This window comes from Pocillopora damicornis, chromosome 4, assembly GCF_964200805.1.
Source record: "Pocillopora damicornis chromosome 4, jaPocDami1.2, whole genome shotgun sequence".
NCBI classification, from domain to species: Eukaryota; Metazoa; Cnidaria; class Anthozoa; order Scleractinia; family Pocilloporidae; genus Pocillopora; species Pocillopora damicornis.
In genome coordinates, this window is record NC_142673.1 from 7,030,676 (window position 1) to 7,056,112 (window position 25,437).

Genomic DNA, 25,437 nt, shown 5'->3' on the forward strand with positions numbered 1-25,437 from the left:
CTACACCCTCAAGTAAAAAAGAAATGAAGTTTCACCCTGGATTTGGTTGAAGCTCTTCTCTCCTTGTCAAACGCTGCTAAGTTAATTACGACATCTGAAACAGAACCTGACATGTTTTGCCGTCCAAGACCCTGAACAAAGCGGAAATCGATTGTATTCTGCACGGAAAAAAAAAAGAAAAAAACGTGGAATAAACTATTCCCTAATGTTTGAGAATATAAAACACTCATGAATATATAATTTACTAAAACTTTTACAAAAGAAGTGGCTGAACTGAAAACATATCCGTGAGATGTAAACCGTCACAGTTTCACTTTTCATGGGAATCCAATCCTTAAGTAAAAGGGTCACAAGCCGTTTTTTTCAAAGTCGATTCACCCTTCGCGAATACCTTTAAAAAAAATGTTTATCCGTAACTTTTTACATCAACAGACTCGATTAAACTGTGGCTTCGAAAGCCATTTCAATAGCCATTTCTTCCTTTTCCGTAGTTTCTTTCCCGCTTATACGTGTATACGTTGACTGACTCTTTGCCTTGTGGTATGTTGGCTTCCATCCTTGACTGCTCGTTTTAACCTTCTTTTAAAGGGGGTGAGTTTCTAAAGAAACTGTGGTGCTGCGTCGGTGGGAGAGTATAGCAGGTAATTTAGTGTCAACAACTGAGTTAAAAACGAAAATTGGCCACCGTAAAGAGTAAGAAAGCTGACGTTTCGAGCGTTAGCCCTTCGTCAATCGCTCTGACAAAGGGCTAACGCTCGAAACGTCAGCTTTTTTACTCTTTACGGTAGCCAATTTACGTTTTCAACTCAGTTGTTAACACTAAATTACCTGCTGAACCTTCTTTTGTTTGGTTGCAAAGTAGTGTTCAACCCTTTGACCCCTACGAGTGACTAGAATCTAATTTCTCTTTGGAAAATCACCCCTAAATCAAACATTAAGGTCAAGAGAACAAAGAAAATAATCACCAACGAAAGAAACTCTTGATTGTTAAACATATTCTCCTTGTGAGCACCTAAGGAAATGTATAGAGAACAGTATGGAGAATACGCATACTGATGTTTTCACTGATGGTGTAGAGGGTTAATTGGATGTGAACTTCCATCTCTGTCTAGTCAACTATGCACCGTTGGATTTGTACTAACCTTCAAGAAGAGAGCATTGGTATTTTTGTCTCTTCCATCTGCTAGCAAGATAATTTCTGGGTCTTTAATGGCGATCTGAACGACGATTTGTGGTGGTTCTTCATCGGTGTTCGCAACAGTGACAGATGGATGTGTAATAGCCACCTTCTGAGATACGTGTTTAGAGGCAAGTAATAACGTGCTGTCTGATTCATCCGTGGCTAACGCTGACGTAAACACTTTAGACAGAACCAGTAGAAACTCCAGGTTCACTACCGCGTTGAAGCTCTTTATTTCCATCTCAACTGAATATGTAAGCAGAAAAAGGCGAAGTTTGAGTTTTCGGCCTCAAAACAACGGTACCCCAATGTCTTAATGTATTCTACACACTCTGGTTTCAATCACATTTAACTACAAACTAATAAAGCAATTATCAATTGAGCGTCGAAAGTAATCTGATATTGCTTTGGTTTTGCTTTACTTCGGTCTGTGATTGATCTAGAAATCTTTTGCCATGCTTTAGGCCAATCAGACGTCAAAAGATAACCGATCGCGGTTTGGTTGCCCGCGTTTTTTATTTCCCTATTTTAAATGAGTCCTCATCGATCAATGATGTCACAAACCATCGTTATGATTGGCTATTGGGATAACTTTGGTTTTGGTTTTACGTCAGTCAATGGAAAACTGATCTGTAGGCTAATATTCTAAAATTATTTACCTCATTATCCCAGTCAATTTTGTACTGCAGCAGCAAGGATGAAAACAAAGAACAAAGTGTTCTTCCTACATGAAACTTAGTCTTTAAATTAGAATAAAACAATAATCTTAATTTCGGATTATATTTTAGGTTCACATTCAATTGATGGAGTGATGAAAAAATGGTGGAATTTTCGACGTTTACCTTTCTGCTTCTATAACAAAGATATCAAACACAAGAGCAAACATAGAGATTTTTACAATGTTATAGAGAGCTTTGTATCTCTCGTGAGCCACAAGTGCATTTGGAAGGAGAATTTCACCCTAAGCTGAGTTGTCACCAAATGACAACGTGACCATAAGAATGAAAATCATAATCAAACTTACTGTTTTTATCCTGAGCAGCAGTTTGCTGGAACTGAATATCGATCATGTTTTCAACATCACTTGAGCCACCACTAAACTTTTCAATCATCCTGAAAACCAACATAGTAATTTTTCCATAAATAGCAAGTGCATAGATTAACACGCTACATGACTTGAAGCATTTATCAACTAAGTACCTAGAGTGATCCGCAGTTACATTCCCTTAGTTCGCGCTATGATACGACACAACCAAAAAAACGAAGGGAGTCGCTTTCTACATTGACTTCTCATTGGCTTCACTGGATTTTCCTTGTTTTGATGAGTTGTCATCATTGCTTTGGAACGACACCGGACGATGATGTGCGTTAAAAACCTCAATTAAATTTAGATCAAAAGTTGGGGGCAATGCAACCATATTTCGGAGCAGAGGAACTTCGCAAGGGGGCGACGGAACATGAGGCAACCATGTAAGGGGCGACGCCTTGGGGCGCCTCTAATGCTCATTGTATTGCAGAAGGCGACAAATTAGTAAAAAGTCAAAATGAGAAACGTAACACTGGTGAACTACACATTATTGCATCATTTCTTACCTTGTGACTCCTTCCTCACTCTGCGGCCTTTTATCATCGAGAATACAACTCTCTAACGTCACACTGGCCTTTATTGCCGAGTTGGATTTGATACTTCCTGAGGCTCTCACCCGGACCAGCGAGAACTGCCCTAGACAGCATTCTGCATCTCTGGATGACGTGGTGCTGGCAGGCTGAAGCAACTGATGGAGCATCGTGTAAAAATGGAAAAAAAACATTTTATGATTTTACATTACCCACCTTAGCTATTTCTGGCACGATCATTAAGCAGTTATAAAGGGGGTACGTTTCTGAAGAAACTGTTTTGCAGCGTCGGTAGGAGAGTATAACAGGGTAATTCGGTATTATCAAGTGAATTGATAATGTAAATTGGCCACCGAAAAGAGTCCCAAAGCTGATATTTCGAGCGTTAGCCCTTCGATAGAGCGAAACATCAGCTTTGAAACTCTTCGCGGTGTCCAATTTACGTTATCAACTCAGTTGATAATAACAAATTACATTTAGCACGTAACAAACCTTTTCCTTTTCCTTCCAGAACACTCCAGCTGAAACTTCTTCAATCTCAAATGAAAACTTCACAAAGTCCCACACACCATCACTCGAAGCTGATTCTGCAACACTCAGGCTTCGACTGGCAACGCCTGCGGAATCTGAAAGGTAAGGCATGACTATTTAAGGCATATTAAGTAAATTAGAATTTCATAATTCAGGTCCTAGACTAAAACATTTACTCAGTGATTAAGTGTTATATTTGCTTGAATGTTAGCTTGTCCTCAGTTTAGTGTCATATTGCCACATAAAAAGAGCCAACAGATTTCAGAACTTGGTTCGTCCTTACTTCTCCTAATTTTCAGCCCAAACATCAAAGGACCTTAATGGAAACTAGCACAATTGGTAATAACAGTGGGAAAGGCATAAGAAGGTAATAGGAGTTGTAATTGTCTCACGATAGAGTCACTTATATGATGTAGATCGCAACGTTTCGACTGCAATACTGCCAGTCTTCATCAGGAGACGAGGTCGATTGTTTGCTATTTGTAGCACGTTGGTACGCTGCTATTGGCGCATTTCGATCCTCATTATTATTCCGGTCGTTAGATAGTGTTCCCTCATAGGTCCTCATAAATCGGCTGTTGTGTTTTTTGATCGTGGGCATCTAAGCTTCAAGGATGTCGATTCCGCTATCTCTATTGATGTTGTTGGGATGAAGTCTGATATGGATAGCCTCTTTGACCCTACGTGTGTACCAGTGGGGGTCACGATCAATAAACGTAACCTTGCTCCAAATAGGAATATGCCCCGTTTCGTTAGCGTGCTCCGAAACCGTAGAGGTCTGAGTAGGAGCAAACCGTATGTTCCCGTCATGTTCTTTTATCCTTTCTCGCATTGATCTCCCAGTTTCACCGATGTACACTTTGCCGCATTCGCATGTGATCTTGTAAACGAAACCGTCTTGTTTTGATGGTTCCAGGGCGTCTTTAGGTCGTACTAAGTGAGAACCTCTGATACACCCTTTATGTAAGGAAGAACGGCAGTAGATTTAAATTTCTGCGCGGGTTCTTTGTCAATTGTTACCCTTGTTCTCTTTGCGAGTTTTCGCACAAATGAAGAAGGATAACCATTAGAAACAAGAACTGGTGACAGGTGTTTCTTTTCCCCAGAGATAACTGACGGTTTCGTTGTGAGGTGTTTGGCTCGGTCGTAAAGCCACTTAAAAATACCACGCTTCACTGACTGAGGGTGGTGTGAATCATAAGCTAGGTACTGGTCGGTGTGAGTGGACTTTCTGTAGACAGAGGTGGTGAGAGGACCGTCTGAGTCCCTTGTAACTGTTGTGTAGAGAAAAGGAATAGTGTTATCTTTCTCGATTTCCATGGTAAAACGAATAAGAGGCTCTTGACTGTTTAGATGTTGTAAAAAGCCGTCGACATGGTCCCGGTTTAAGACTGTGAAAGTGTCATCTGCAAGTCGCATTTGTTATCGCTTGTCCCTCAAATTCTTCCATGTAGATTTTGGCTTTAACCGCAGAAACAGGGATTCCCATAGCTGCTCCGTCTTGCTGTTCCTAAATCGACCCGTTATATTGGAAATTCAAGAGGTCCGCAATTTGTGTAGGTGTTACGTTCGTGCGGTTAGCAAGATCGCTGTCGTTCTCTAGTTTTCGTAATGAGGCTTGAACTGCATCTCCGATCGGTACGTTTGTAAACAAAGATTCTACGTCAAAAGATACCATGACTTCGTTATCATGTACTTCCTCGTGACTGATGGTTGACATGAAGTGCGCAGAGTTAATAACTGAGCAGCCTGAGTTGCTTGTCAAGGGGGACAGGATATTGGCTAGGTATGCCGACAGATCGTAAGCAAAGGTGTTAATACATGATACAATTGGTCTTAACGGTGTGTTGGGCTTGTGTATCTTAGGTAAACCGTAGATCCTACGTGACTGTTTGTGCCTTGTTTGATCTTGTTATAGTTGGTTTCCGATAGATGTCCAATTTGTTTCAAGCTGAGAAGCTTGTCAGTGAGTTTACGGCTTAGCCGTTCTGTTCGGTCTTTGTTAAGGAGTCGGTATTGACCCGTTTCGATTAAGGTTTTCATTTTGTTATGGTAGATGTTTGTGTCTAGGACCACACTAGCGCGGCCTTTGTCCGCTGGCAGAATAGTGATAGTGTCATCTTGTTTTAGATTCTTACGGGCTACTTGCATATCCTTCGTAGTGTTAGGCTTAGGTGGTTTGGCCTGTCGAAGGATACCGTTTACAGTTCGTCTCACGGTGTCTGCTTGCTCTGAGTCGAGCGTTCTTATTGCCGACTAGACTTTGGCGACTATTTCGGTGGCTGGGATGTTGGATGGAGCTACTGCGAAATTCAACCCTTTTTTTTAGTAACGATACCTCAGTGTCGCTAAGGGGGCGTGAAGATAAGTTTATTATCCATTTGTTTTTGTCGACTTGAGGTGTATGGTGAACATAATAGGGATCGTCATAATAAAACCCTCAAGAATTCTATGTAAAAAAGGGAGAATCTTACCAACTGTACCTTGTGTTATAATGCTGATCTCTTCTGCAATTGTGAAAACATCGGTGATCAGTGTCAAAATAACTATAGAATCAAAGATATAAATTTTCAGTGGCTACTCATTGCGACACCTTTACCTTTGCGAGATGTGACTCCTTCACTGAGATTCTTGAACAAGATCCCTTGTATAGTTCTTATTTCATCTTCACCAGCACATAACTGTACAAAGACATAACTCACTCAGTCTGTAATACCATATAAAATGTCTAATTTTTGACGGGGCTAAATGTAATTTAGACAAAGTTAGAACGAGGTAGGTTCACACCAATCTGCTTCATGGAGGACTGAGGGAAGATTGCCAAGGCAGTGCTTTGTGTATGTGCTCAGTTTACTTTAACCCCTCCCCTCCCCTCCCTCGCATCTTCTGGGTAACTTTTCACCCCACACAGCAGTTAGTCGATGTTACGTTTAAAGCTGCATTAACTTACGCTAACCAACGGCACGTACCCTAAAAAAAAAATTGAATTGAATTTCATAAGAAATATGAGAAGCCACACTGTACTTTGATTTCTTCCCACAATAAGTCTCACTTAAAATCTCAATCTAAGTACCTTAATGGCAAAATACTTTCTTTTGAAACACGGCGAGTTATCTAGACGTCCAAGTTGATGTATTCAAAAGGCCACCATGTGACTGAAGGGATGTCTACTGAGTTTGAGAAATATACCGAGATTGAAATTATTCAATGGTGGGAATAAATTACGAAATGCAAACCATTCTGCTTTGAATGCGTTCAATTGTTTATTCCCCTTTCAAGTGCTTTTTTTTCAATAAACTAACCTTAACTGCATGAAGCTTTCCCTTCACATCGATATAAGGCACATCGCGATACCAAGGAGACAAGTTTCGAGCCACATGAACTGTCACATTCGCTGGTTCAAGGACCAGTTGGGTGGGTCCTATGGTTTCCCCATCAGCCATCACAGCTCTTATTATAAAAAGGAAAAGGAAAAGGATTATTTCATCAGACACGAGTGTGGCACAAATTTTTAACCTCTTCGCCTTCACCTAGCATCAAACTATGCATTTCTTTGTGGAGTTCTTTTTTCTGAGTATGCCTGTGTCATTCACTGCATAACATCATCTTTCACCAGGCTTAAAAATTTACCTTCCTCAGTTATATCATCGCGTAGAAGTATCTCATATCAATTGCAGATAATTTGTTACCATGGATTTTGTTCCATGAGTCTCTTACAGCGAAGCCTGAGTGGCAGAGTATCCCAAGTACTAACCGGAAGGTCTTTGGTTCAACTCATTTTGGGAGCACTCGGAATTCTTTTTCGAGATATGTCTGTGCCATTCATTGAATAACATCATCTTTCACAATCTATTTCTTGATTGCATGGATTTACCAAGGTCAACACGGAATCCCGGTAACTTGAATTTGAGTTTTACAGTTCTAAGCTCATGAATTCAATAGGAAAACTAACACCACGTTCTCAACCAGTCACGTGATTCTTTAGCTAGACAACCAATTAGTGCAAACAGAAATCTAGACACTTAAGTAAATAATTTGTTCATGCGCTTATTTTAGGCAATTCGCACCACGAAACAATAGCGAGTTTAAATAGGAACCTAAGACTTATCGTGGACACCTAATTTATGGGGTGCTTACACGCTTCTCGTGAGAACATGAACTCTATTGAATTTAAGCCTGTCTCCTAACGTTTGGAATGCCTTAAACGATATCTGAAAAAAAACAGTTCAACGCCTGCCCAAATGGCTACGAGGACTGAGTGGCTTCAGGCTGAAGGTATATACAGCCGCACGAGCCATTAAATCAACCGTGTTTCAAAAGCGCTGGAATAAATGATGAAATCAATACCTCGACAGTTTTACAGAGCTAAGTTCCACCACCATGTTGTCAATAACAACAGTGTCATTTCCTTCAGGATCCTTTCCATCATGTGCAAGGTTGAAGGTGTTTGACACACTAAGGTGACCAAGATTTGCAACAAGTGCATCGCGAGACGTCGAACTCACAGGGATGATAACCTCCGGTGCTTGAATAGAAACTTTCAAGCTTATTCTTGAGCTTTGAGTTTGCAAACTCTGAATCTAAAAGTCAGAAAAACACATATTTACACCTGCTAAAGTGCGTCAACCACACGGCTTGTTATAACGGCGTCACCCTTTTGTTCCTAACAGTGGACAGCGTCTAATTTCATTTTACAGTATTTCCCTTTTATCAAACATCAAGACCAAATTAGGAATCTCTTGATTTTGAACAAATTCTCCTTGTCAAAACAATAAAAATAGTATGTAGAGCAGTGTGAACAATATAAATACCGCTGCTAACCCTTTAATTGCAAGTGACCAAGACAGAGTTTCTCCTCACAAATCAGTACAATATCAAGCATACAAGGGATGAGAATACAGAAATATATCAATTACGGGAATTATTACTTGATCTAACACCAAACTCTCTCAAACAACGTCATAAGAATTAAATAGGAAACACTGAGTAAGGACAATTACTAATGAGATCTGGGAGTGGAATGGGTCAAGATGTAAAGGTGTTTAAGAACAAGTCTCTGTAAGAATCAAACATCTTGGGAAATGAAAATTTTCAACCCCCCTTTCAAATTTTGCATACATTTTGCATTTTGTTAGGCACTCAGGGGAATGCACAAAAATGCCCTTTTTAAAGGTTGCAGTACTCTTGTTGCCATGGTAACAACAGCTCCTTGTTCGAGGCCCGGGGCCTCATTTTCATACAAAAACGTCGAAAGAAAGAACAGCGATTTCATCACCATTATTTTCCATACTTTTCTCCCGAATATCTTTTACAAGCTTAAAGAAAGATGAATATAACGTAATCTCCCAGTGATTTACACGAGAGGAAGTCAAAGGTCTCTTTAATTTTCCCCTGAGGTGGCTGGCTCACCACGAAGAAAAAGGAGGTCGTTCGGTCCCATAACGTTAGTCTGTGGAGATTATCAATGTAATAACTGAGAATATTGTGCCCTTTAGTTCATCAGTGACAGCATTAATTATTTCAAATCTGTATTTCCCGGTCCAAGCGACATCAAAAATAGTTCCTTTGTAATTTTGTAAGCACTTTCTATACCATTTTATTGTCAAGGGAAATAAATCTCAAGGCTCAAAGCCAATCTAACCTTCGAGCACGTGAAAGACTCCCTGAAAAAAACTAAATTTTTGGAAATTGATCGCTGTACTGCAGAGATACTGAGTAGTTCAAAATCTCCACTTCGTGATGATTTTCGCGCGAGTCGTACAAATTGCTATTGTGGCGACTGGGTTTTTTTCTGCCCTCAGATTCTCAGCATTTACTAGCGTTCAATTAAGGTTTTCTCCTTTTTTGGGGGTTGGTTTTTACTTAGAATGCGCGGAAATCTGCTGATATATCGAAAAATGTCCATTTCTCGTCTTCTTTGGGGCGACCGATGGAAACTTCATGGAAAAATACAGCATCACGCCATCGTGACAACGTACATTTTTATGACAAATGACCGGTGTGAGGATAGTTTCGTGTAGATCAGCCGACTTCAACATATTTTAAATGACATAAAAGTATAACAGTGTATCTTCAGAGGACTTCGGATTGCGCAAATTCCCATGGGGGAGGTGCAACACTCGGAATCTGGATGATATGCACACGATTTGAGGTATATGTTTGTAGTTACGTCGAGTTGTCCTCCATGAAGGTTGATCAATGTTTTTCAAAATATGACAACCAGAGGCGAGATTTCTCTTCGGGATGTTGCTTATAAGATGACATTCTTTCCAATCCTTGCATGTTTCATTTTTCTGAAACATTTGTTGCTGAGAATATTACATATTAACATGGCCAAATTATGCAATATCTGATTTTGAATCAATAAAAAGTAGAGGCAGGCCCGCAGAGATTTTTACATATTTAAAAACTAGAATGTTATAAACAGCTAGGTGGGTAGTTTCAGTGCCAGAATCGCTGTACTTTTGGAGAAATTCAGATAAACGTTTTCCCTGTTTTACCCGACAACAAAAATGACCGAAACTGTAGCGAGATGAAAAATCTATTGGTGTATTCACATACACTCCCAGGGAAAATTGAATGAATCAGTATGAAGACGAATGATGTCACTATGTATGGTAGAAGTGTCAATTTGTAATGTTGTATTTAGCTTGAGATAGAGAAATAAACATTTCACTCTTTTTTGCGACGTTTTTGTATGAAAATGAGGCCCCAGGCCTCGAACAATGAGCCGTTGTTACCATGGCAACAAGGGTGCTGCGACCTTTAAAAAGAGCATTTTTGTGCATCCCCCTGAGTGCCTAACTGCATGTAAAATTTGAGGGGGGGTTGAAAATTTTTATTTCCCAAGATGTTTGATTCTTACAGACTTGTTCTTAATAACGGCTGGTGACTCACTATTGCACTGGCTGACTCTGCTGCAGCTTTTCTGGCATACTCCATAGCATCCTTTGCCCGCTGATACTTGTTCAAAAAGTCCTGACATAACACAGAGATTCATATCTGAGCTTACAATGATTTCATCCTTCGAAAGATAAAGTGATCATATCTACTCAAGTAAAATTAACCGTACTAGTTACATGTAACTCGCAGTCTGTAAAAAAAGTAAAAGCCATTTCATTGCTCTTGGGCGAGGCGCATTAAATATCAGTACAATGAATGGAATTTTATTAAAATTTAAGGCCGAAAAATTTCCATGAAAATATAAAACACAAAATCCTAGAGCTTTACTAACTTCAACTTCTGCAACTGTAAGGAATCACAAATGCTAATAATATTGACGCTAATAAAGTTAACTGACCAGCAGCTTCATCACAAATTTGTTTTGGAAGATGACACGGATACAACCGATTGCCACCTCGAATTTCAGATCTACAGCTTCCATGTCTCTAAACTTGATGCCGCCAGTTGCATTATTGTGTGCAATAACCTAGGAACATGAGGTATGGACTAAAATTAGAGAGTTTTACTCTTACCTTAAGTTGATAATGATAATCATGAAAGAACCCTTATACATTGATTGTCATACATCCAAAATCAAAGTTACCACAATTAATGGCCAATCAGAACAGAGCAAAATATTACTATGAGCCAGTGAGAACTCAGAGCAAAACAAGCAAACTGCCACAGGTGCCAAAAAACTAAACGCGAGGATTCAGGTTGCGAGTGGCTAATCACTTTCCACGAGATTGGTTAAAGAATTGGCGTGAGATTTCGTTATCAGTCTTAGAGGACACTTAGAGGAAATTTTCACTGGTGGCAGTACACAAGGCGCAGAACAGAACTCAAACTAAATTGGTATATGACATTGTGACATTGTTGTCACTCAGTTCCAAGTCTGAAATAAACATTCCTCGTTTTACACACCTGAAGGCTAAATACCTCCTCGTTCACGATGGAGACTATCTTCGGATATAGCACCTCAGTAGTAGAATCCAAAATTGACAGAGTTTTCATACTGAAATGAAACAAAGACACTTAGAGGCTTTTCGATTGAGTGTCGTAAAACCAAAACCAAAGCAACCACAACAGCCAATCATAGCCAGGAAAATATCACAAGGAGCCGATGAGAACTCGAAGTGAAAACAAGCAAACCGCCTGAGGCGCGGACGACACGCGAGTGACCATGTCGCAACTAGTTTTAGTTTTGAATCTGACTGGTTGAGGGAGTGGCGCGAGTTTCTGGACCAATCACATAACAAAATAAAGCGAAACCAAAGCAATCCTAGATTACTTTCGACACTCAATTGGGAATTTCTCTATCAAACGATAATTTACCTAGAAAGTATAAGTGATTTTGATCACGATCATAGGAAAGTGGATATTGACTAGGAAAATTAAGTCATACATACCTGGCCGTGACGTCTGTTCTGTTGTCTCTAACAACACAGCCAGCAGACAAATCTTTGTGTGAAGAAAAATATTGAACTCATCAAACATAAAGGACATTAGTAAACTCAAGAGTGGCTGAAAAGATTACCTTCGATACCAATTCTTTGACGGATTAAAACTACCATAATTGCTCTTTGGCTTCCTTCAAAATATTATTGAAAAAAGCCTAGCAAAATCGTATCATAGCTTGAAGTGAACCTTCCTATTTGTAGACTGGCCATTTATTTTGAGTGAGAGTGGACGGTGGGGTGAGGGAGCGGGAAAGGTGTAATTTCTATTGCCCCACCCTCTCCGCTCCAGAAATTGTGATATGATGATAGGGAATTTGTAACATCTCATTTATGCATCAGTAAATTATGGTTGTTGGGCCGAATCAAACGCAAACAACCCTTACCTTTCTGCAACACTGTGTTAAAAGAGAAGTAAACAATCCCTCACCTCCGACGATTACATGTGCCAAATCACCCTCAACAGATGTCACTGTAACATTGATTCCTCCCAGCTTTGTAGTCACCTCAATCTGTATTTCATTTTTACTGTCTTTGTTCTTTTTGCCTTTGGGCGTAACTAGCTCAGCCGTTTTATTTACATATCGGCCTTTCGTTTTTATACTGTCAGCAGACACAAGTAGCAGAGCTGGAGTCTCTTCACTGGCAAAAGAGAAAAATAAAACGTTTCTTCAAATAACGATCGGTAGAAAGAGAGTTGTCACGTAAAGATGTAAAAAAGGTTTATTAGAATAATGCTTTGCAGCTGAAAAGCTAAATTGCGTGTATACAAAAGGGTATGATGAATAGATATATAAACATTAAACGTCATTTACAGAAAACCTTATAAAATCTGTGTACATCTTATCTATATAATCTATATAATGTATGTATATAATCTATATAATATATACATATATATATATACACACACACACACACATACATATTCAATGAAAAATACATTGTATCTATAAGTCTGTTGCAAAATGCACATTAAAATTGACGTGTCAGGATTGGATATAAACCCCAACCGATCACGGTATAAAGGCGATCAAGAAAAATCGACTGACAATTTTACTTATATGCTGAATAAAATATCTTCGGCTTAATGGGTTATAGTAACTTCCACTTTTTGATAGGTATGGGGCTTCGCTACGCGCACTGCGAGCTCCGCTATCTGTTACCAAATTACAGGTTATTGGAATTGCCCGTTTCCAAAAGCCAAACGTCTTAACCGCTCTTAAGCTACATCATAATTACAGCACCTTGGTGGCAGCATTTTGGTTGAAACATCGATGATGTTGAGCAGAGCTTCTTGATGCAGATTTACTTGCAGTGAAGAAAATTCCAAAGCAACAGACTGCTTGGTGGACTTAAATGTTGAGCTGTACTCTGGATGGTCTGATTCCACCTAAAATTGACATCAAAGTAGTAAGTAAACCTTTACACAACAGCATAAATATTTTCCACACTGTTCTCTATACATTTCCTGAGACGCTGACGAGGAGAATTTGTTCAGTAATAAAGAGCCTAGGCTTGTGACCTTACAATGCGATTCTGGAGTGGTACTGAAGGGAGAAATTTGACGCAAGTCTTTCTTTAGGGTCCAAGGTTTAATAATTCAGTTGTAAACAGATAAAGTGCTGCAGATATAGACCTCTGCACCGCGTAAGCTCGGAAGTGACAACCACAAACAATAAATCTCCTGTCAACTATTTAACTATTCTCAAAATACAAAAAGAACTAATTTCTACCATCTGCATACTGATAATGAAAATACAGAGTATCCTTTCTATAAATTTGAAAACAAAAACATCCTCAAATTACCAAAACACTGATTGCCTCTGGCTCGGGATAACATTTTATTTCTCACTTTATTCTTAAGTATGTAGAACAATATTTCCTAAGTTTAAAGATCACTTATTTAACTAATACTAAGATTAGCCGTACTCCCTTCTACGACCTGAAATGAATTTGTAAAATGCCATGAATTTCCAGGCTTACTATGGATTGTCAAAGCCCACATCATTAGAGGCCCAGTATGCATTGCGCGCCTCTGCTTTTCTTGTAATGTTTTTCACAAGAGCATTACATTGCTATACATAATTCTTTTACAGCATTAAATTATTGTTTACAGCATAACGTTATTGTTTACAGCATTACATTATTGTTTTCCCGAAGCTTGTGGCATAATCAACATTGCGTTAATGACCGCCATGGCCAACGCCGCGCGCAATGCATACCGCTCAAAACTGGGTCTTTAATATACGCATTACACCTCACAAGATAACATCTTTTACCATAACAAATTTAACTGAGAGCAGCTCTGCCCCAACAGGCGTCTGCACAAGATAAAGAGGACCTCCGCCAGTTCCATGGATCTTCTCCACTATGGCCAGAGAAGACAAGGAAGCACTTGCTGAGAGATCCCAAGGATGCATGACAACATCGGTACCCAGGCCTTTGACATGCAGCGCAAGACAAGGCGTCAATTTCCCTCCACTATCCACAGTGCTAAAATCAACGACTACCTGTAACATAACATAAAACGTTCAAGATCAGTTGGTTTAATCGGGGGCTGTAATATTAATCCTAAAGGAGGACAAAATCCAACAGTCCTCATTCAAATTCGACTTTGAATCGGCAGACGAATAACTTCTCCATGGCTCTGTTATTAGTGGATATATCAATATCCATCAAAAGCGCTTTTCCCTTGCGCGAGGGAAGACACATCTCAAAAGGAAAATAAGAATTTCAGTTGAAAATAAGCAAACTGTCTGAAGCGCGAGAAAACATGCCTAACAAGTCGTGATTGATTTTAGTTTTGCAACTGATTGGTTGAGTTTTCTGGACCAATCAAAGAACGAAGTGAAACAAGCCCTTAGAATCCTATATTACTCTCGACACATCCGAAAATTGTTCTCATAATTTTCCTTTTGCCGTAAACTTTAAAAAAAAATTCAGAGCCATTGGAAGAATAAGAAGATCACCCTGATAAAAAAATACTCAAACACACCTCTTCTATCTCAAATTTAAGTGAAACTTTAACTTGTTTCGCCATAGCCTCTTTTTCTTCACTTTTACCTCCTTTAAGGTTGGATTCTCTACAGGAAAAAAAGGAATATATTGTACCTGAAAAATACTGCTGTAACAATTCCTGATCGGCCAAATTTCGAAATTATAAATTAAGGGGTAGCCGGACTTCGGCAAAACACATTGGGAAATGAAATATTAGAGAGTTTGTAGGGTTTACACCCAAAGTCGTGTGGTGTTATTTGTTGATCTATGCCTTATTTTTAACCATTAAATTTGGGCTCTTGAGGAAAAATCTTTCAGAAACTCTCCCCTTTTTCTCCCTTAGCCAACCAAAAAAATAGCATAGAAAACTAAACAATACCCGGTTAGAGTTTCAGGTGGTATCTGGCACATTTCATCCATTTCCTCAGCTTCATCATCTCGTTCGCCTGTACCACCTCCCAAAACACCCAATTGTGTTACGTCTGTGCGAGATGTGATTCCTTCACCGAGATTCTTCAACAAGATCCCAAGCACAGTTCTTATTTCATCTTCCCCAACACGTAACTGTACAAAGACAGAACTCACTCAGCTGTTATTATACGTGACATGTAAACATCTGGTAAGCTGCTGTAATACTATCTAAACTCTCTAACTTTTGACGAGACTAAATGTAATTTAGACAAAGTTAGAACGAGGAAGATTCACACCAATCTGACTCTTGGAGAGCTCAGGGAGGTTTGCCAGGGCACTGCCATGTGCTTCTGCTCAGTTTACTTTGCTTCATTTCTGGCTCTATTTCCTTTCCCCTAGCACCCTTCCCTCCCTCGCATTTTTTGGGTGTTTTCATCCCTCATGGCAGTTAGTCGATGTTATGTTTAAAGTTACGTTGACTTACGCAAACCAACCGCACGTACCCTCCAAAAAACACATTTTAACTTGAATTTTTAGTCATTAAAAATATGGGCAGCCACAGTGTACTTTGATTTTTTCTTCCCAGAATAAGCCTCACCTAAAATCGCAAAGTACCTTAATCGAAAAATATTTCCTTTTGCAACATGGCGAGTTATCTAGAGCTCCAAGCTGATTTATTAAAAAGGCCACCATGTGACTGAAGGGATGTCTACCGAGTTAAAGAATGTATACCGAGATTGAAATTATTCAATGGTGGGAATAAATTACGAAATGCAAACCATTCTGTTTTGAATGTGTTCAATTGTTTATTCCCCTTTCAAGTGCTGTTCGTCAATAAACTAACCTTAACTGCATGAAGCTTTCCCTTCACATCGATATCAGGCACATCGTGATACCAAGGAGACAAGTTTCGAGCCACATGAACTGTCACATTCGCTGGTTCAAGGACTAGTTGGGTGGATCCTATGGTTTCTCCATCAGTCATCACAGCTCTCATTGTATAAAGGAAAAGGATTATTTCATCAGACACGAGTGTGGCACACATTTTTAACCTCTTCGCCTTCAATTAGCAGCAAACTTTGCGTTTATTTTTGGAGTTCTTTTTTCCGAGTATGCCTGTGTCATTTACTTCATAACATCATTTTTCACTCGGCTTAAAATTTACCACCCTCAGTTATATCATTGCGCAAAAATATCTCATGTCGATTGCAGGAAATTTGTTACCATTAATTTAGTTCCACGAGTCTCCTAAAGCTCAACCTGAGTGGCAGTATCCCAATAACTAATCGGAAGGTCGTAGATTCGACTCCCTTTGGGAACACTCGGAATTCATTTTCGAACTATGTCTCTGTCATTCACTGAATAACATCATCTTTCATAATCTATATCTTGATTGCATGGATTTACCAAGGTTAACACGGAGTCCTGATAACGTTTGGTTGAGTTTTACAGTTCTAAGCTCATGAATTCAATAGCAAAACTAACACCTCTGTCTCAACCAGTCAGATTATTCTTTAACTAGGCAGCTAATTAGTTCAAACAACAAAAGTCTAAAGACACTCGAGTAAATAATTTGTTCATGCGCTTATTTGAGGCAATTCGCTCCACAAAACAATAGCGAGTAAGCGAAACCCTATCGAGTGTGCAGTGTGTGGTTGAAAACGCCACTTTTGTGTATTTTTTCCTTATTTTTGTGAACTTGTAAAGACACTTAAATTCGGTTTTGTAGGAGTTTCCTATGAGGTTTAAATAGGAGAAGACTTATCGTGGACACCCCATACATGGGGTGCTTAAACACATTTCGTGAAAACATGAACTTTATTGAATTTAAGCCTGTCTCCTAATGTTTGGAATGCCTTAAACTATATCTAAACAACGCCTGCGCAATTGCGAACACTGTAGTGGCTGTGAGGAGTGGCTTCAGACTGAAGGTACTCAGCCACACAGGCCACTAAGTCAACCGTGTTTCAAAAGCGCTGGAATAAATGATGAATTCTATACCTCAACAGTTTTATAGAACTAAGTTCCACCACCATGCTGTCAATAACAACAGCATCACTTCCTTCAGGATCCTTCCCATTATGTGCAAGGTTGAAGGTGTTTGACACACTAAGGTGACCAAGATTTGCAACAATTGCATCGCGAGACGTCGAACTCACAGGGATGATAACCAGAGGTGCTTGGATAGAAACTTTCAAGCTTATTCTTGAGCTTTGGATTTGCAAACTCTGAATCTAAAAGTCAGAAAAACACATATTTGTCTCTAATAAAGTGCGTCAACCACACGGCTTGCCTAACGGTGTCACCCTTCAGTTACCAACAGTGAATACTGCTGTTAACCCTTTACTCCCGTGAGTGACCAAAATAGAGTTTCTGCTTACAAATCAGTTCAATGTCAAGCAGACAAGTGATGAGAATAAAGAAACATCAATTCCGGGAATTATTACTTGATCTAACACCAAACTCTCTCACACAACATCGTAAGAATTCCATAGCACACAGTAAGGACAATTACCAATGAGATCTGGAAGTGGAATGGGTTAAGATGTAAAGGTTTAAATAACGGCTAATGACTCACTGTTGCACTGGCTGACTCAGCTACAGTTTTTCTGGCATTCTCCATAGCATCCTTTGCCCGCTGAAACTTGTTCAAAAAGTCCTGAAATAACACGGAGATTCATATCTGAGCTTGCAATGATTTCATCCTCCGAAAAATAAAGTAATCATAATTGTTCGGGAAAAATTAACCGTACTAGTTACATGTAACTCGCATTCAGTAACAAAAAGAAAATGTCATTTCATTGCTCTTTGCCGTGTCGCACTAACTATCACTACAATGAATAGCATTTCATTCAAATGGAAGGCAGAAATTTCCAAAAAAATATACCACTAAAAATACTAAACCTCAACTCTACGGCCGCTACATTGACGATTGCATCGGCGCTACCTCCTCTACCAAAGAGGAGCTCACTCAATTTATAACCGCCGTCAATTCCTTTCATCCGGCTCTTAAATATACCTGGGAAATTTCCGACAATTCTTTGGCTTTTCTAGACATCAAAATTTCAATTGAAGGCAACGGCTTATGTACTAGTGTTTACTACAAACCTACAGATTCACATAGTTACTTGTTGTATTCATCCTCACATCCATCACACGTCAAGAACTCCATACCTTTTTCACAGTTTCTCAGACTTCGTCGTTTATGTAGTGACGACTCTGATTTTTCCGAAAAATCAGAGGCAATGTGCCAGTTTTTCGATAAACGCGGCTATCCTGTTTCTGTCGTTCAAGCGGGCTACCACCGTGCCCAACAAATCGATCGACAGGCAGCACTACAAACGGCCGAGAAGGAGAACACGGATCGCATTCCTTTTACTCTTACATTTCACCCTCACAACCACGCAGTTAAATCTATCATTCTTAAAAATTTTAAATTACTCCAAAACGATTCAGAGACTGGCACTATCTTTTCGCAACCCCCACTTATTTCATTCAAACGTGACAAAAACATAGGCAACTTTTTAGTCAGGAGTTCATTTCAAACCAATGACCAATCTGGAACTTTTAAATGCGCTCGCTCACGATGCAAAACTTGTCCTTTCATTCACAACGTACAGAAAATATCGGGACCCAAAAGATCCATTAAGATCATTAATCACTTTACGTGTACCTCCGCCAATGTTATTTACTGCATAACTTGCACTTATTGCAATAAGTTATACATCGGCGAGACAGGAAGACGACTGGGTGACCGATTCCGAGAACACCTTCGCGATGTGGAAATAAATGACAAGGACGCATCCAAGCCAGTCGCTAGACACTTTAATCTTCCTTATCATTCTAAACAGCATATGGCAGTTTGCGGCCTTTCCTTACATCTAGGCAGTTCGGAAAGCCGTAAAACACTAGAACAAAAATTTATATTTCAAATCGGCACCCTTAATCCCCACGGAATCAACGAGCGCTTTTCATTCAACTAATTTATTCCTGTTTTTTGGTCATCATATTCCCACCAATGGCGTAGCTCCACTTTCTACATATAAATCCATACACAACCCACAATTCCTCTAATCGCTCTGACGAAGGGCTAACGCTCGAAACGTCAGCTTTTTTACTCTTTACGGTGGCTAATTTACGTTTTCAACCCAGTTGTTAACACTAAATTACCTTCTTTACTACCTTCAATTTCTGCAACTGTAAAGAATCACAAATGCTAAATATAAATATATTGACGCTAATAAAGTTAACTGACCAGCAGCTTCATCACAAATTTGTTTAGGAAGATGACACGGATACAACCGATTGCCATCTCGAATTTCAGATCTACAGCTTCCATGTCTCTTAACTTGATGCCGGCAGTTGCACCATTGTGTGCAATAACCTAAGAACATGAGGTATGGATTAAAATTAGAAAGTTTTACTCTTAACTCAAGTTAATAACAGCACTGGTTAAAACAGCAATGTCGATCATGAAAGAACCCTTATACATTGATTGTCGTACAACCAAAATCAAAGTTATCTTAATTAATGGCCAATTAGAACAGAACAAAATATTACTACGAGCCAATGAGAACTCAGAGCAAAAACAAGCAAACCGCTTAAGGTGCAAAAAAACGTGAGTAATCAGGTTGAGAGTGGTTAATCACTTTACATGAGATTGGTTAAAGAATTGGCGTGACGTTTCTTTACCAGTCTTGGAGGACGCTTGGAAAAATTTTTTTTGTGGCAGTAGACAAGGTGCAGAACAGAACAGAACTTAAACTAAATTGGTATATGACCTTGTTTTCACTCAGTTCCAAGTCTAAAATAAACATTCCTCATTTTACACACCTGAAGGCTAAACACCTCCTCGTTCACGATGGATACTATCTTCGGATATACCGCCCCAGGAGTAGAATCCGTCACTGACAAAGTTTTCATACTGAAATGAAAAAAGGACACTTAGAGGGCTTTTCGATCGAGTGTCATAAATACCAAAGCCAAAGCCAAAGCAAGCACAACAGCCAATCATAGCCAGAAATATCACAAGAAGCCAATGAGAACTCGAAGTGAAAACATGCAAACCGCCCAAAGCGCGGGAAAAACGCGAGTAACCAGGTTTTAGTTTTGAATCTAATTGGTTGAGGGAGTGGCACGAGTTTCTGGACCAATCACATAACGAAATAAAGTGAACTAAAAGCAATCCTGGATTACTTTCGACACTCAACTGGAAATTTCTCTATCAAACGATAAATTTTTAGACCTGGAAAGTTTGAGTGATTTTGATCACGATCATAGGAAAAAAGATATTGACTAGGACAATTAAGTCATACATACCTGGCCGTAACGTCTGTTCTGCTTTCTCTAACAACACTACCAGCGGACAAATCTTTGTGCGAAGAAAAATATTGAACTCGTCAAACATAAAGTACAAAAACTAAACTGAACAGTGGCTGAAAAGATTCTTCTTAGTACCAATTCTTTGACGCATTAGAACTACATCAATTGCTCTTTGGCTTCCTTCAAAATAGTTTTGATCAAAAGCCCATCAAAATCGTATCATAGCCTGAGGTGGAGCCTCTTATTAGCCCACTGGCCTTGTTTGATTTACAGTGAGAGTGGACAGTGGGGGGGAGGGGGCGAGAAAGGGGTAATTTTTATTGCCCCACCCCCTCCCCTCTAAAAACTGTGACATGGTGATAAGGAATTCGCAACATTTTATTTATGCATCACTAAATTATGGTTTTTGAGCCGACTCAAATGCAAACAACCCCTTAGCTTTCTGCAACACTGCGTTAAAAGACAACTAAATAATCCCTCACCTCCAATAAATACATGCGTCAAATCACCCTCGACAGATGTCACTGTAACATCGATTCCTCCCAGCTTAGCAGTCACCTCAATCTGTATTTCATCTTTACCATCTTTCTTCTTTTTGCCTTTAGGCGCAACTAGCTCAGACGTTTTATTTACATATTGGCCTTTCGTTTTTGTACTCTCAGCAGACACAAGTAGCAGAGCTGGCGTCTCTTCACTGGCAAAAGAGAAAAACGCTCCTTCAATTGACGATTGGTGGAAAGCGAGTTGTCACAAAGAGATATAGATATGTTAATCAGAATAATGCTTTGCAGCTGAAAAGCTCAATTGCGTGTATACAAAAGGGGTGTGATAAATAGATAGATAAACATTAAATACGTTATTTATATACAATCTATAAATATATACATAAATACATTCAATAAAAAATACATTATATCTGTAAGTCATTCTGTTGTAAATGCACATTACTATTTACGTGTCAGGATTGGATATAAACTTCAACCGAAGACGGTATAAAGGTGTTCAGGAAAAAAACGACCGATAATTTTCCTTATATGATGAATAAATTGTTTTCGGCTTCATAGGTTACAGTAACTTCCATTTTTTGATAGGTATGGGGCATCGCTACGCGCGCTGGGAGCTCCGCTTTCAGTTAACACATTATGGGTTATTTGAACTGCCTGTTTCCAAAAGCCAAACATCTCCTTTAATTACAATTGTCTCTACGTAAGAGGATGCAAAAGGCTTCAGGCCAAAGCAGAGTAGGCCTGAACTGTTGTTAAGCTACATGAAAATTACAGCACCTAGGTGGAAGCATTTTGGTTGAAACATCGATGATGTTGAGCAGAGCTTCTTGATGCAGTTTTACGTGCAGTGAAGAAAATTCCACAGTAACAGACTGCTTAGTGGACTTGAATGTTGAGCTGTACTCTGGGTGGTCTGATTCCACCTAAAATTGACATCAAAAGCAGTAAATAAACCTTTACACACTAACAACAACATACATATTCTCCACACTGATCTCTTTACATTTCCTGAGACGCTGACAAGGAGAATTTGTTCAACAATCAAGAGCCTGTGACCTTACAATCCGATTTTGGGGTGGTACTGAAGGGGGAAATTTGACGCTACTCTTTCATTAGGGTTCAAGGTTTAATACTTCAATTATAAACAGATATAGTGCTGCAGATGTAGACCTCTACACCCGGAAAGCACGAAACTGATATCCAGAAACAATAACTCTCCTGTCAATTATTTAACTACTCCAAAGACAGAAAAAAAAACTTGTTTCTACCATCTGCATGCTGATGAGGAAAATACAGAGTATCGTTCCTATAAATTTGAAAACAAAAACATCCTCAAATCAGGAAAACACTGATTGCCTCTGGCTCAGGATAACATTTTATTTTTCCCTTTATACTTAAGCATGTATAAAAATATTTCCCAATTATAAAGATTAGTAATTTAGCTAATTCCAAGATAAACCGTACTCCCTTCTACGACCTCAAATGAATCTGTAAAATGCCATGAATTTCCAGGCTTCCTATGACTTATCAAAAGCCCACATCATTAGAGACCCAGTAAGCATTGCGCGCCTCTGTTTTCGCAATGCTTTTCACGGGAGCGAGGGTTGTATTTTTTTACCGAAGCTTGTCCCATAATCAACATCGAGTTAATGACCGCCCATGGCCAACGCTGGGCGTAATGCATACTGCTCAAAACTGGGTCTTTAATAAACGCACTACACATCACAACATAGGGTATTTTACCATAACAAATTTAACTGAGAGCAGCTCTTCCCCAGCAGGCGTCTGCACAAGATAAAGAGGACCTCCTCCAGTTCCATGAATCATCTCCGCTATGGTAAGAGAAGACAAGGAAGCACTCGCTGAGATATCCCAAGGATGCATGACAACATCGGTACCCAGGCCTTTAACATGCAGCGCAAGAAAAGGCGTCAATTTCCCTCCACTATCCACAGTGCTAAAGTCAACGAATATCTATAACACAACATAAAAAGTTCAAGATCAGTTGCTTTAATTGGGGGCTGTTATCCTAAAGGAGGACAAAATCCAACAGTCCTCATTCAAATTCGACTTAGAATCGGCAGACGAATAACTTCTCCATGGCTCTGTTACTAATGGATAAATCAATAACCATCAAGAGCGCTTTTTGGTTGGGCGAGGCAAGACACATATCCCAAGATAAAAATAAAAATTTCAGTTGAAAACAAGTAAACTGTTTGAAGCGCGGGAACACATGCGTAACAAGACGTGGTTGATTTTAGTTTTGAAACTGATTCGTTGAGTTTTCTGGACAATTCACAGAACGAAGTGAAACAAGCCCTAACAATCCTGTATTACTCTCGACACATTCAAAAACTTATCTCCTAATTTTCCTTCTGCTGCAAAATTTTAAAAAGTTCAGACCCATAAGAAGATCACTCCGATGAAAAATACTCAAACACACCTCTTCTATTTCAAACTTGAGCGAAACTTTAACTTGTTTCGCCATAGCCTCTTTTTCCTCTCTCCTAGCTCGTTGAAGGTTGGATTCTCTACGGGAAAAAAGAAGGAATATATTATATCTGAAAAATACTGTAATAACAATTCCTGATCGGCCAAATTTCAAAATCATAAATTAAGGGCTAGCCGGACTTCCGCAAAACACATTCGGAAATGAAACATAAGAGAGCTTGAGGGGTTTACACCCAAAGTCTTCTAGTGTTATCTATTTTTCTATGCCGTATTTTTAACCATCACATTTAGGCTCTTGAGGAGAAATCTTTCAGAAACTCTTTAGCCAACCGAAAAACAAGTCTAGAAAACGAAACAATACCCGGTTGTAGTTTCAGGTGGTATCTGGCACATTTCTTCTATTTCGTCAGCTTCATCATCCTCTTCTCCTGTACCACTTCCCAAAACACCCAGTTGTGTTACGTCTGTGCGAGATGTGACTCCTTCACTGAGATTCTTCAACAAGATCCCAAGTATAGTTCTTATTTCATCTTCACCAGCGCGTAACTGTACAGAGACAGAACTCATACAGCTGTTGTTACAAGTGACATGTAAATATCCGGTAAAAGTCTGTAGTAATATCTAAACACTCTAATTTTTGACGAGGCTATATGTAATTTAGACAAAGTTAGAACGAGGAAGATTCACACCAATATGCTTCTTGGAAGATTCAGGGAAGTTTGCCCGGGCACTACCACGTGCTTGTGCTCAGTTTACTTTGCTTCTTTTCTGGCTCTGTTTCCTTGCTCCCACCCTCCCCTTCCCTCGTATTCCCTCACACGGCAGTTAGTCGATGTTATGTTTAAATTTGCGTTGACTTACGCTAACTAACCGCACGTACCCTCCGAAAAAAAACACTTTATCTTGAATTTCTGGTCATGAGAAATATGGGCAGCCACACTGTACTTTGATTTTCTTCCCACAATAAGCCTCAACTAAAATCGCAATATAATTACCTTAATGAAAAAAAACATTTTCTTTTGGAACATGGCGAGTTATCTAGAAGTCCAAGTTGATTTATTCAAAAGGCCACCATATGACTGAAGGGATGTCTACCGAGTTAAGGAATGTATACCGAGACTGAAATTATTCAGTGGTGGGAACAAATCATTTGCAAACAGAATGGTTTACTTTTCGTAGTACGAAAAGTAAACCATTCTGTTTTGAATTTGTTCAATTGTTTACTCCCCTTTCAAGTGCTGTTCGTCAATAAACTAACCTTAACCACATGAAGCTTTCCCTTCACATCGATATCAGGCACATCACGATACCAAGGAGACAAGTTTCGAGCCACATGAACCGTCACATTCGCTGGTTCAAGGACCAGTTGGGTAGGTCCTATGGTTTCCCCATCGGTCATCACAGCTCTTATTGTACAAAGGAAAACGATTTTTTCATCAGACACGAGTGTGGCACACATTTTTAACCTCTTCGTCTTCACCTTGCAGGAAACTTTCCGTTTATTTTTGGAGTTCTTTTTCCGATTATGCCTGTGCCATTCACTGCATAACATCATCTTTCACCAGGCTTAAAATTTACCATCCTCAGTTATATCATCGTGCAAAAGTATCTCATATCGATTGCAAGGAATTTGTTACCATGGATTTCCACGAGTCTCCTAGAGCTCAACCTGAGTGGCAGAGTATCTCAAGTACTAATCGGAAGGTCGTATGTTCGACTCCTTTCGGGAGCACTTGGAATTCATTTTCGAAATATGCCTGTGTCATTCACTGAATAACATCATCTTTCACAATCTATTTCTTGATTGCATGGATTTAACAAGGCAACACGGAATCCTGGTAACGTGTGGTTGAGTTTACAGTTCTAAGGTAATTAATTTAAAAGGAGAACTAACACCACTGTCTTAACCGGTTAGATTATTCCTTTAGCTAGATAATTATATTGTGCAAACAACAAAAATCAAAAGACACTTGAGTAAATAATTTGTTCATGCGCTCATTTGAGACAATTCCCACCACGA

The 25,437-nt window shown here is 39.3% G+C and overlaps 1 protein-coding gene and 2 pseudogenes across 12 annotated transcripts in view; all 3 read right to left on the reverse strand.

Moving 5' to 3' along the window:
- The window catches only part of LOC113679103 (intermembrane lipid transfer protein VPS13C), a 115,811-nt gene that overhangs the window by 34,429 nt on the left and 55,945 nt on the right, over positions 1-25,437 (reverse strand). For 4 of the 12 annotated variants that reach the window (XR_016186002.1, XM_089204439.1, XM_089204438.1 and 1 more), the window contains 30 exons: positions 24,676-24,823; positions 23,779-23,963; positions 23,410-23,497; positions 22,710-22,940; positions 21,744-21,889; positions 20,943-21,154; positions 20,458-20,509; positions 19,972-20,062; positions 19,394-19,522; positions 17,717-17,797; positions 17,140-17,372; positions 15,983-16,130; positions 15,107-15,291; positions 14,726-14,813; positions 14,010-14,240; positions 12,975-13,120; positions 12,158-12,369; positions 11,680-11,731; positions 11,195-11,285; positions 10,629-10,757; positions 10,226-10,306; positions 7,676-7,908; positions 6,631-6,778; positions 5,928-6,009; positions 5,803-5,835; positions 3,290-3,423; positions 2,774-2,955; positions 2,205-2,293; positions 1,143-1,426; positions 36-158 (listed from right to left, as the gene is read on the reverse strand). Coding sequence is in view for 11 of the 12 variants with exons in the window: in XM_089204439.1 (XP_089060565.1) it covers positions 36-158; positions 1,143-1,426; positions 2,205-2,293; positions 2,774-2,955; positions 3,290-3,423; positions 5,803-5,835; positions 5,928-6,009; positions 6,631-6,778; positions 7,676-7,908; positions 10,226-10,306; positions 10,629-10,757; positions 11,195-11,285; positions 11,680-11,731; positions 12,158-12,369; positions 12,975-13,120; positions 14,010-14,240; positions 14,726-14,813; positions 15,107-15,291; positions 15,983-16,130; positions 17,140-17,372; positions 17,717-17,797; positions 19,394-19,522; positions 19,972-20,062; positions 20,458-20,509; positions 20,943-21,154; positions 21,744-21,889; positions 22,710-22,940; positions 23,410-23,497; positions 23,779-23,963; positions 24,676-24,823 (4,267 nt within the window). In the remaining variant the exon portion in view is untranslated. The remainder of the gene's footprint in view (positions 1-35; positions 159-1,142; positions 1,427-2,204; positions 2,294-2,773; positions 2,956-3,289; positions 3,424-5,802; positions 5,836-5,927; positions 6,010-6,630; positions 6,779-7,675; positions 7,909-10,225; positions 10,307-10,628; positions 10,758-11,194; positions 11,286-11,679; positions 11,732-12,157; positions 12,370-12,974; positions 13,121-14,009; positions 14,241-14,725; positions 14,814-15,106; positions 15,292-15,982; positions 16,131-17,139; positions 17,373-17,716; positions 17,798-19,393; positions 19,523-19,971; positions 20,063-20,457; positions 20,510-20,942; positions 21,155-21,743; positions 21,890-22,709; positions 22,941-23,409; positions 23,498-23,778; positions 23,964-24,675; positions 24,824-25,437) is intronic. The other 8 variants (XM_089204435.1, XM_089204434.1, XM_089204437.1 and 5 more) reach the window with 8 other exon arrangements.
- Positions 3,606-4,744, reverse strand: LOC149046650 (uncharacterized; annotated as a pseudogene).
- Positions 4,839-5,759, reverse strand: LOC149046651 (uncharacterized; annotated as a pseudogene).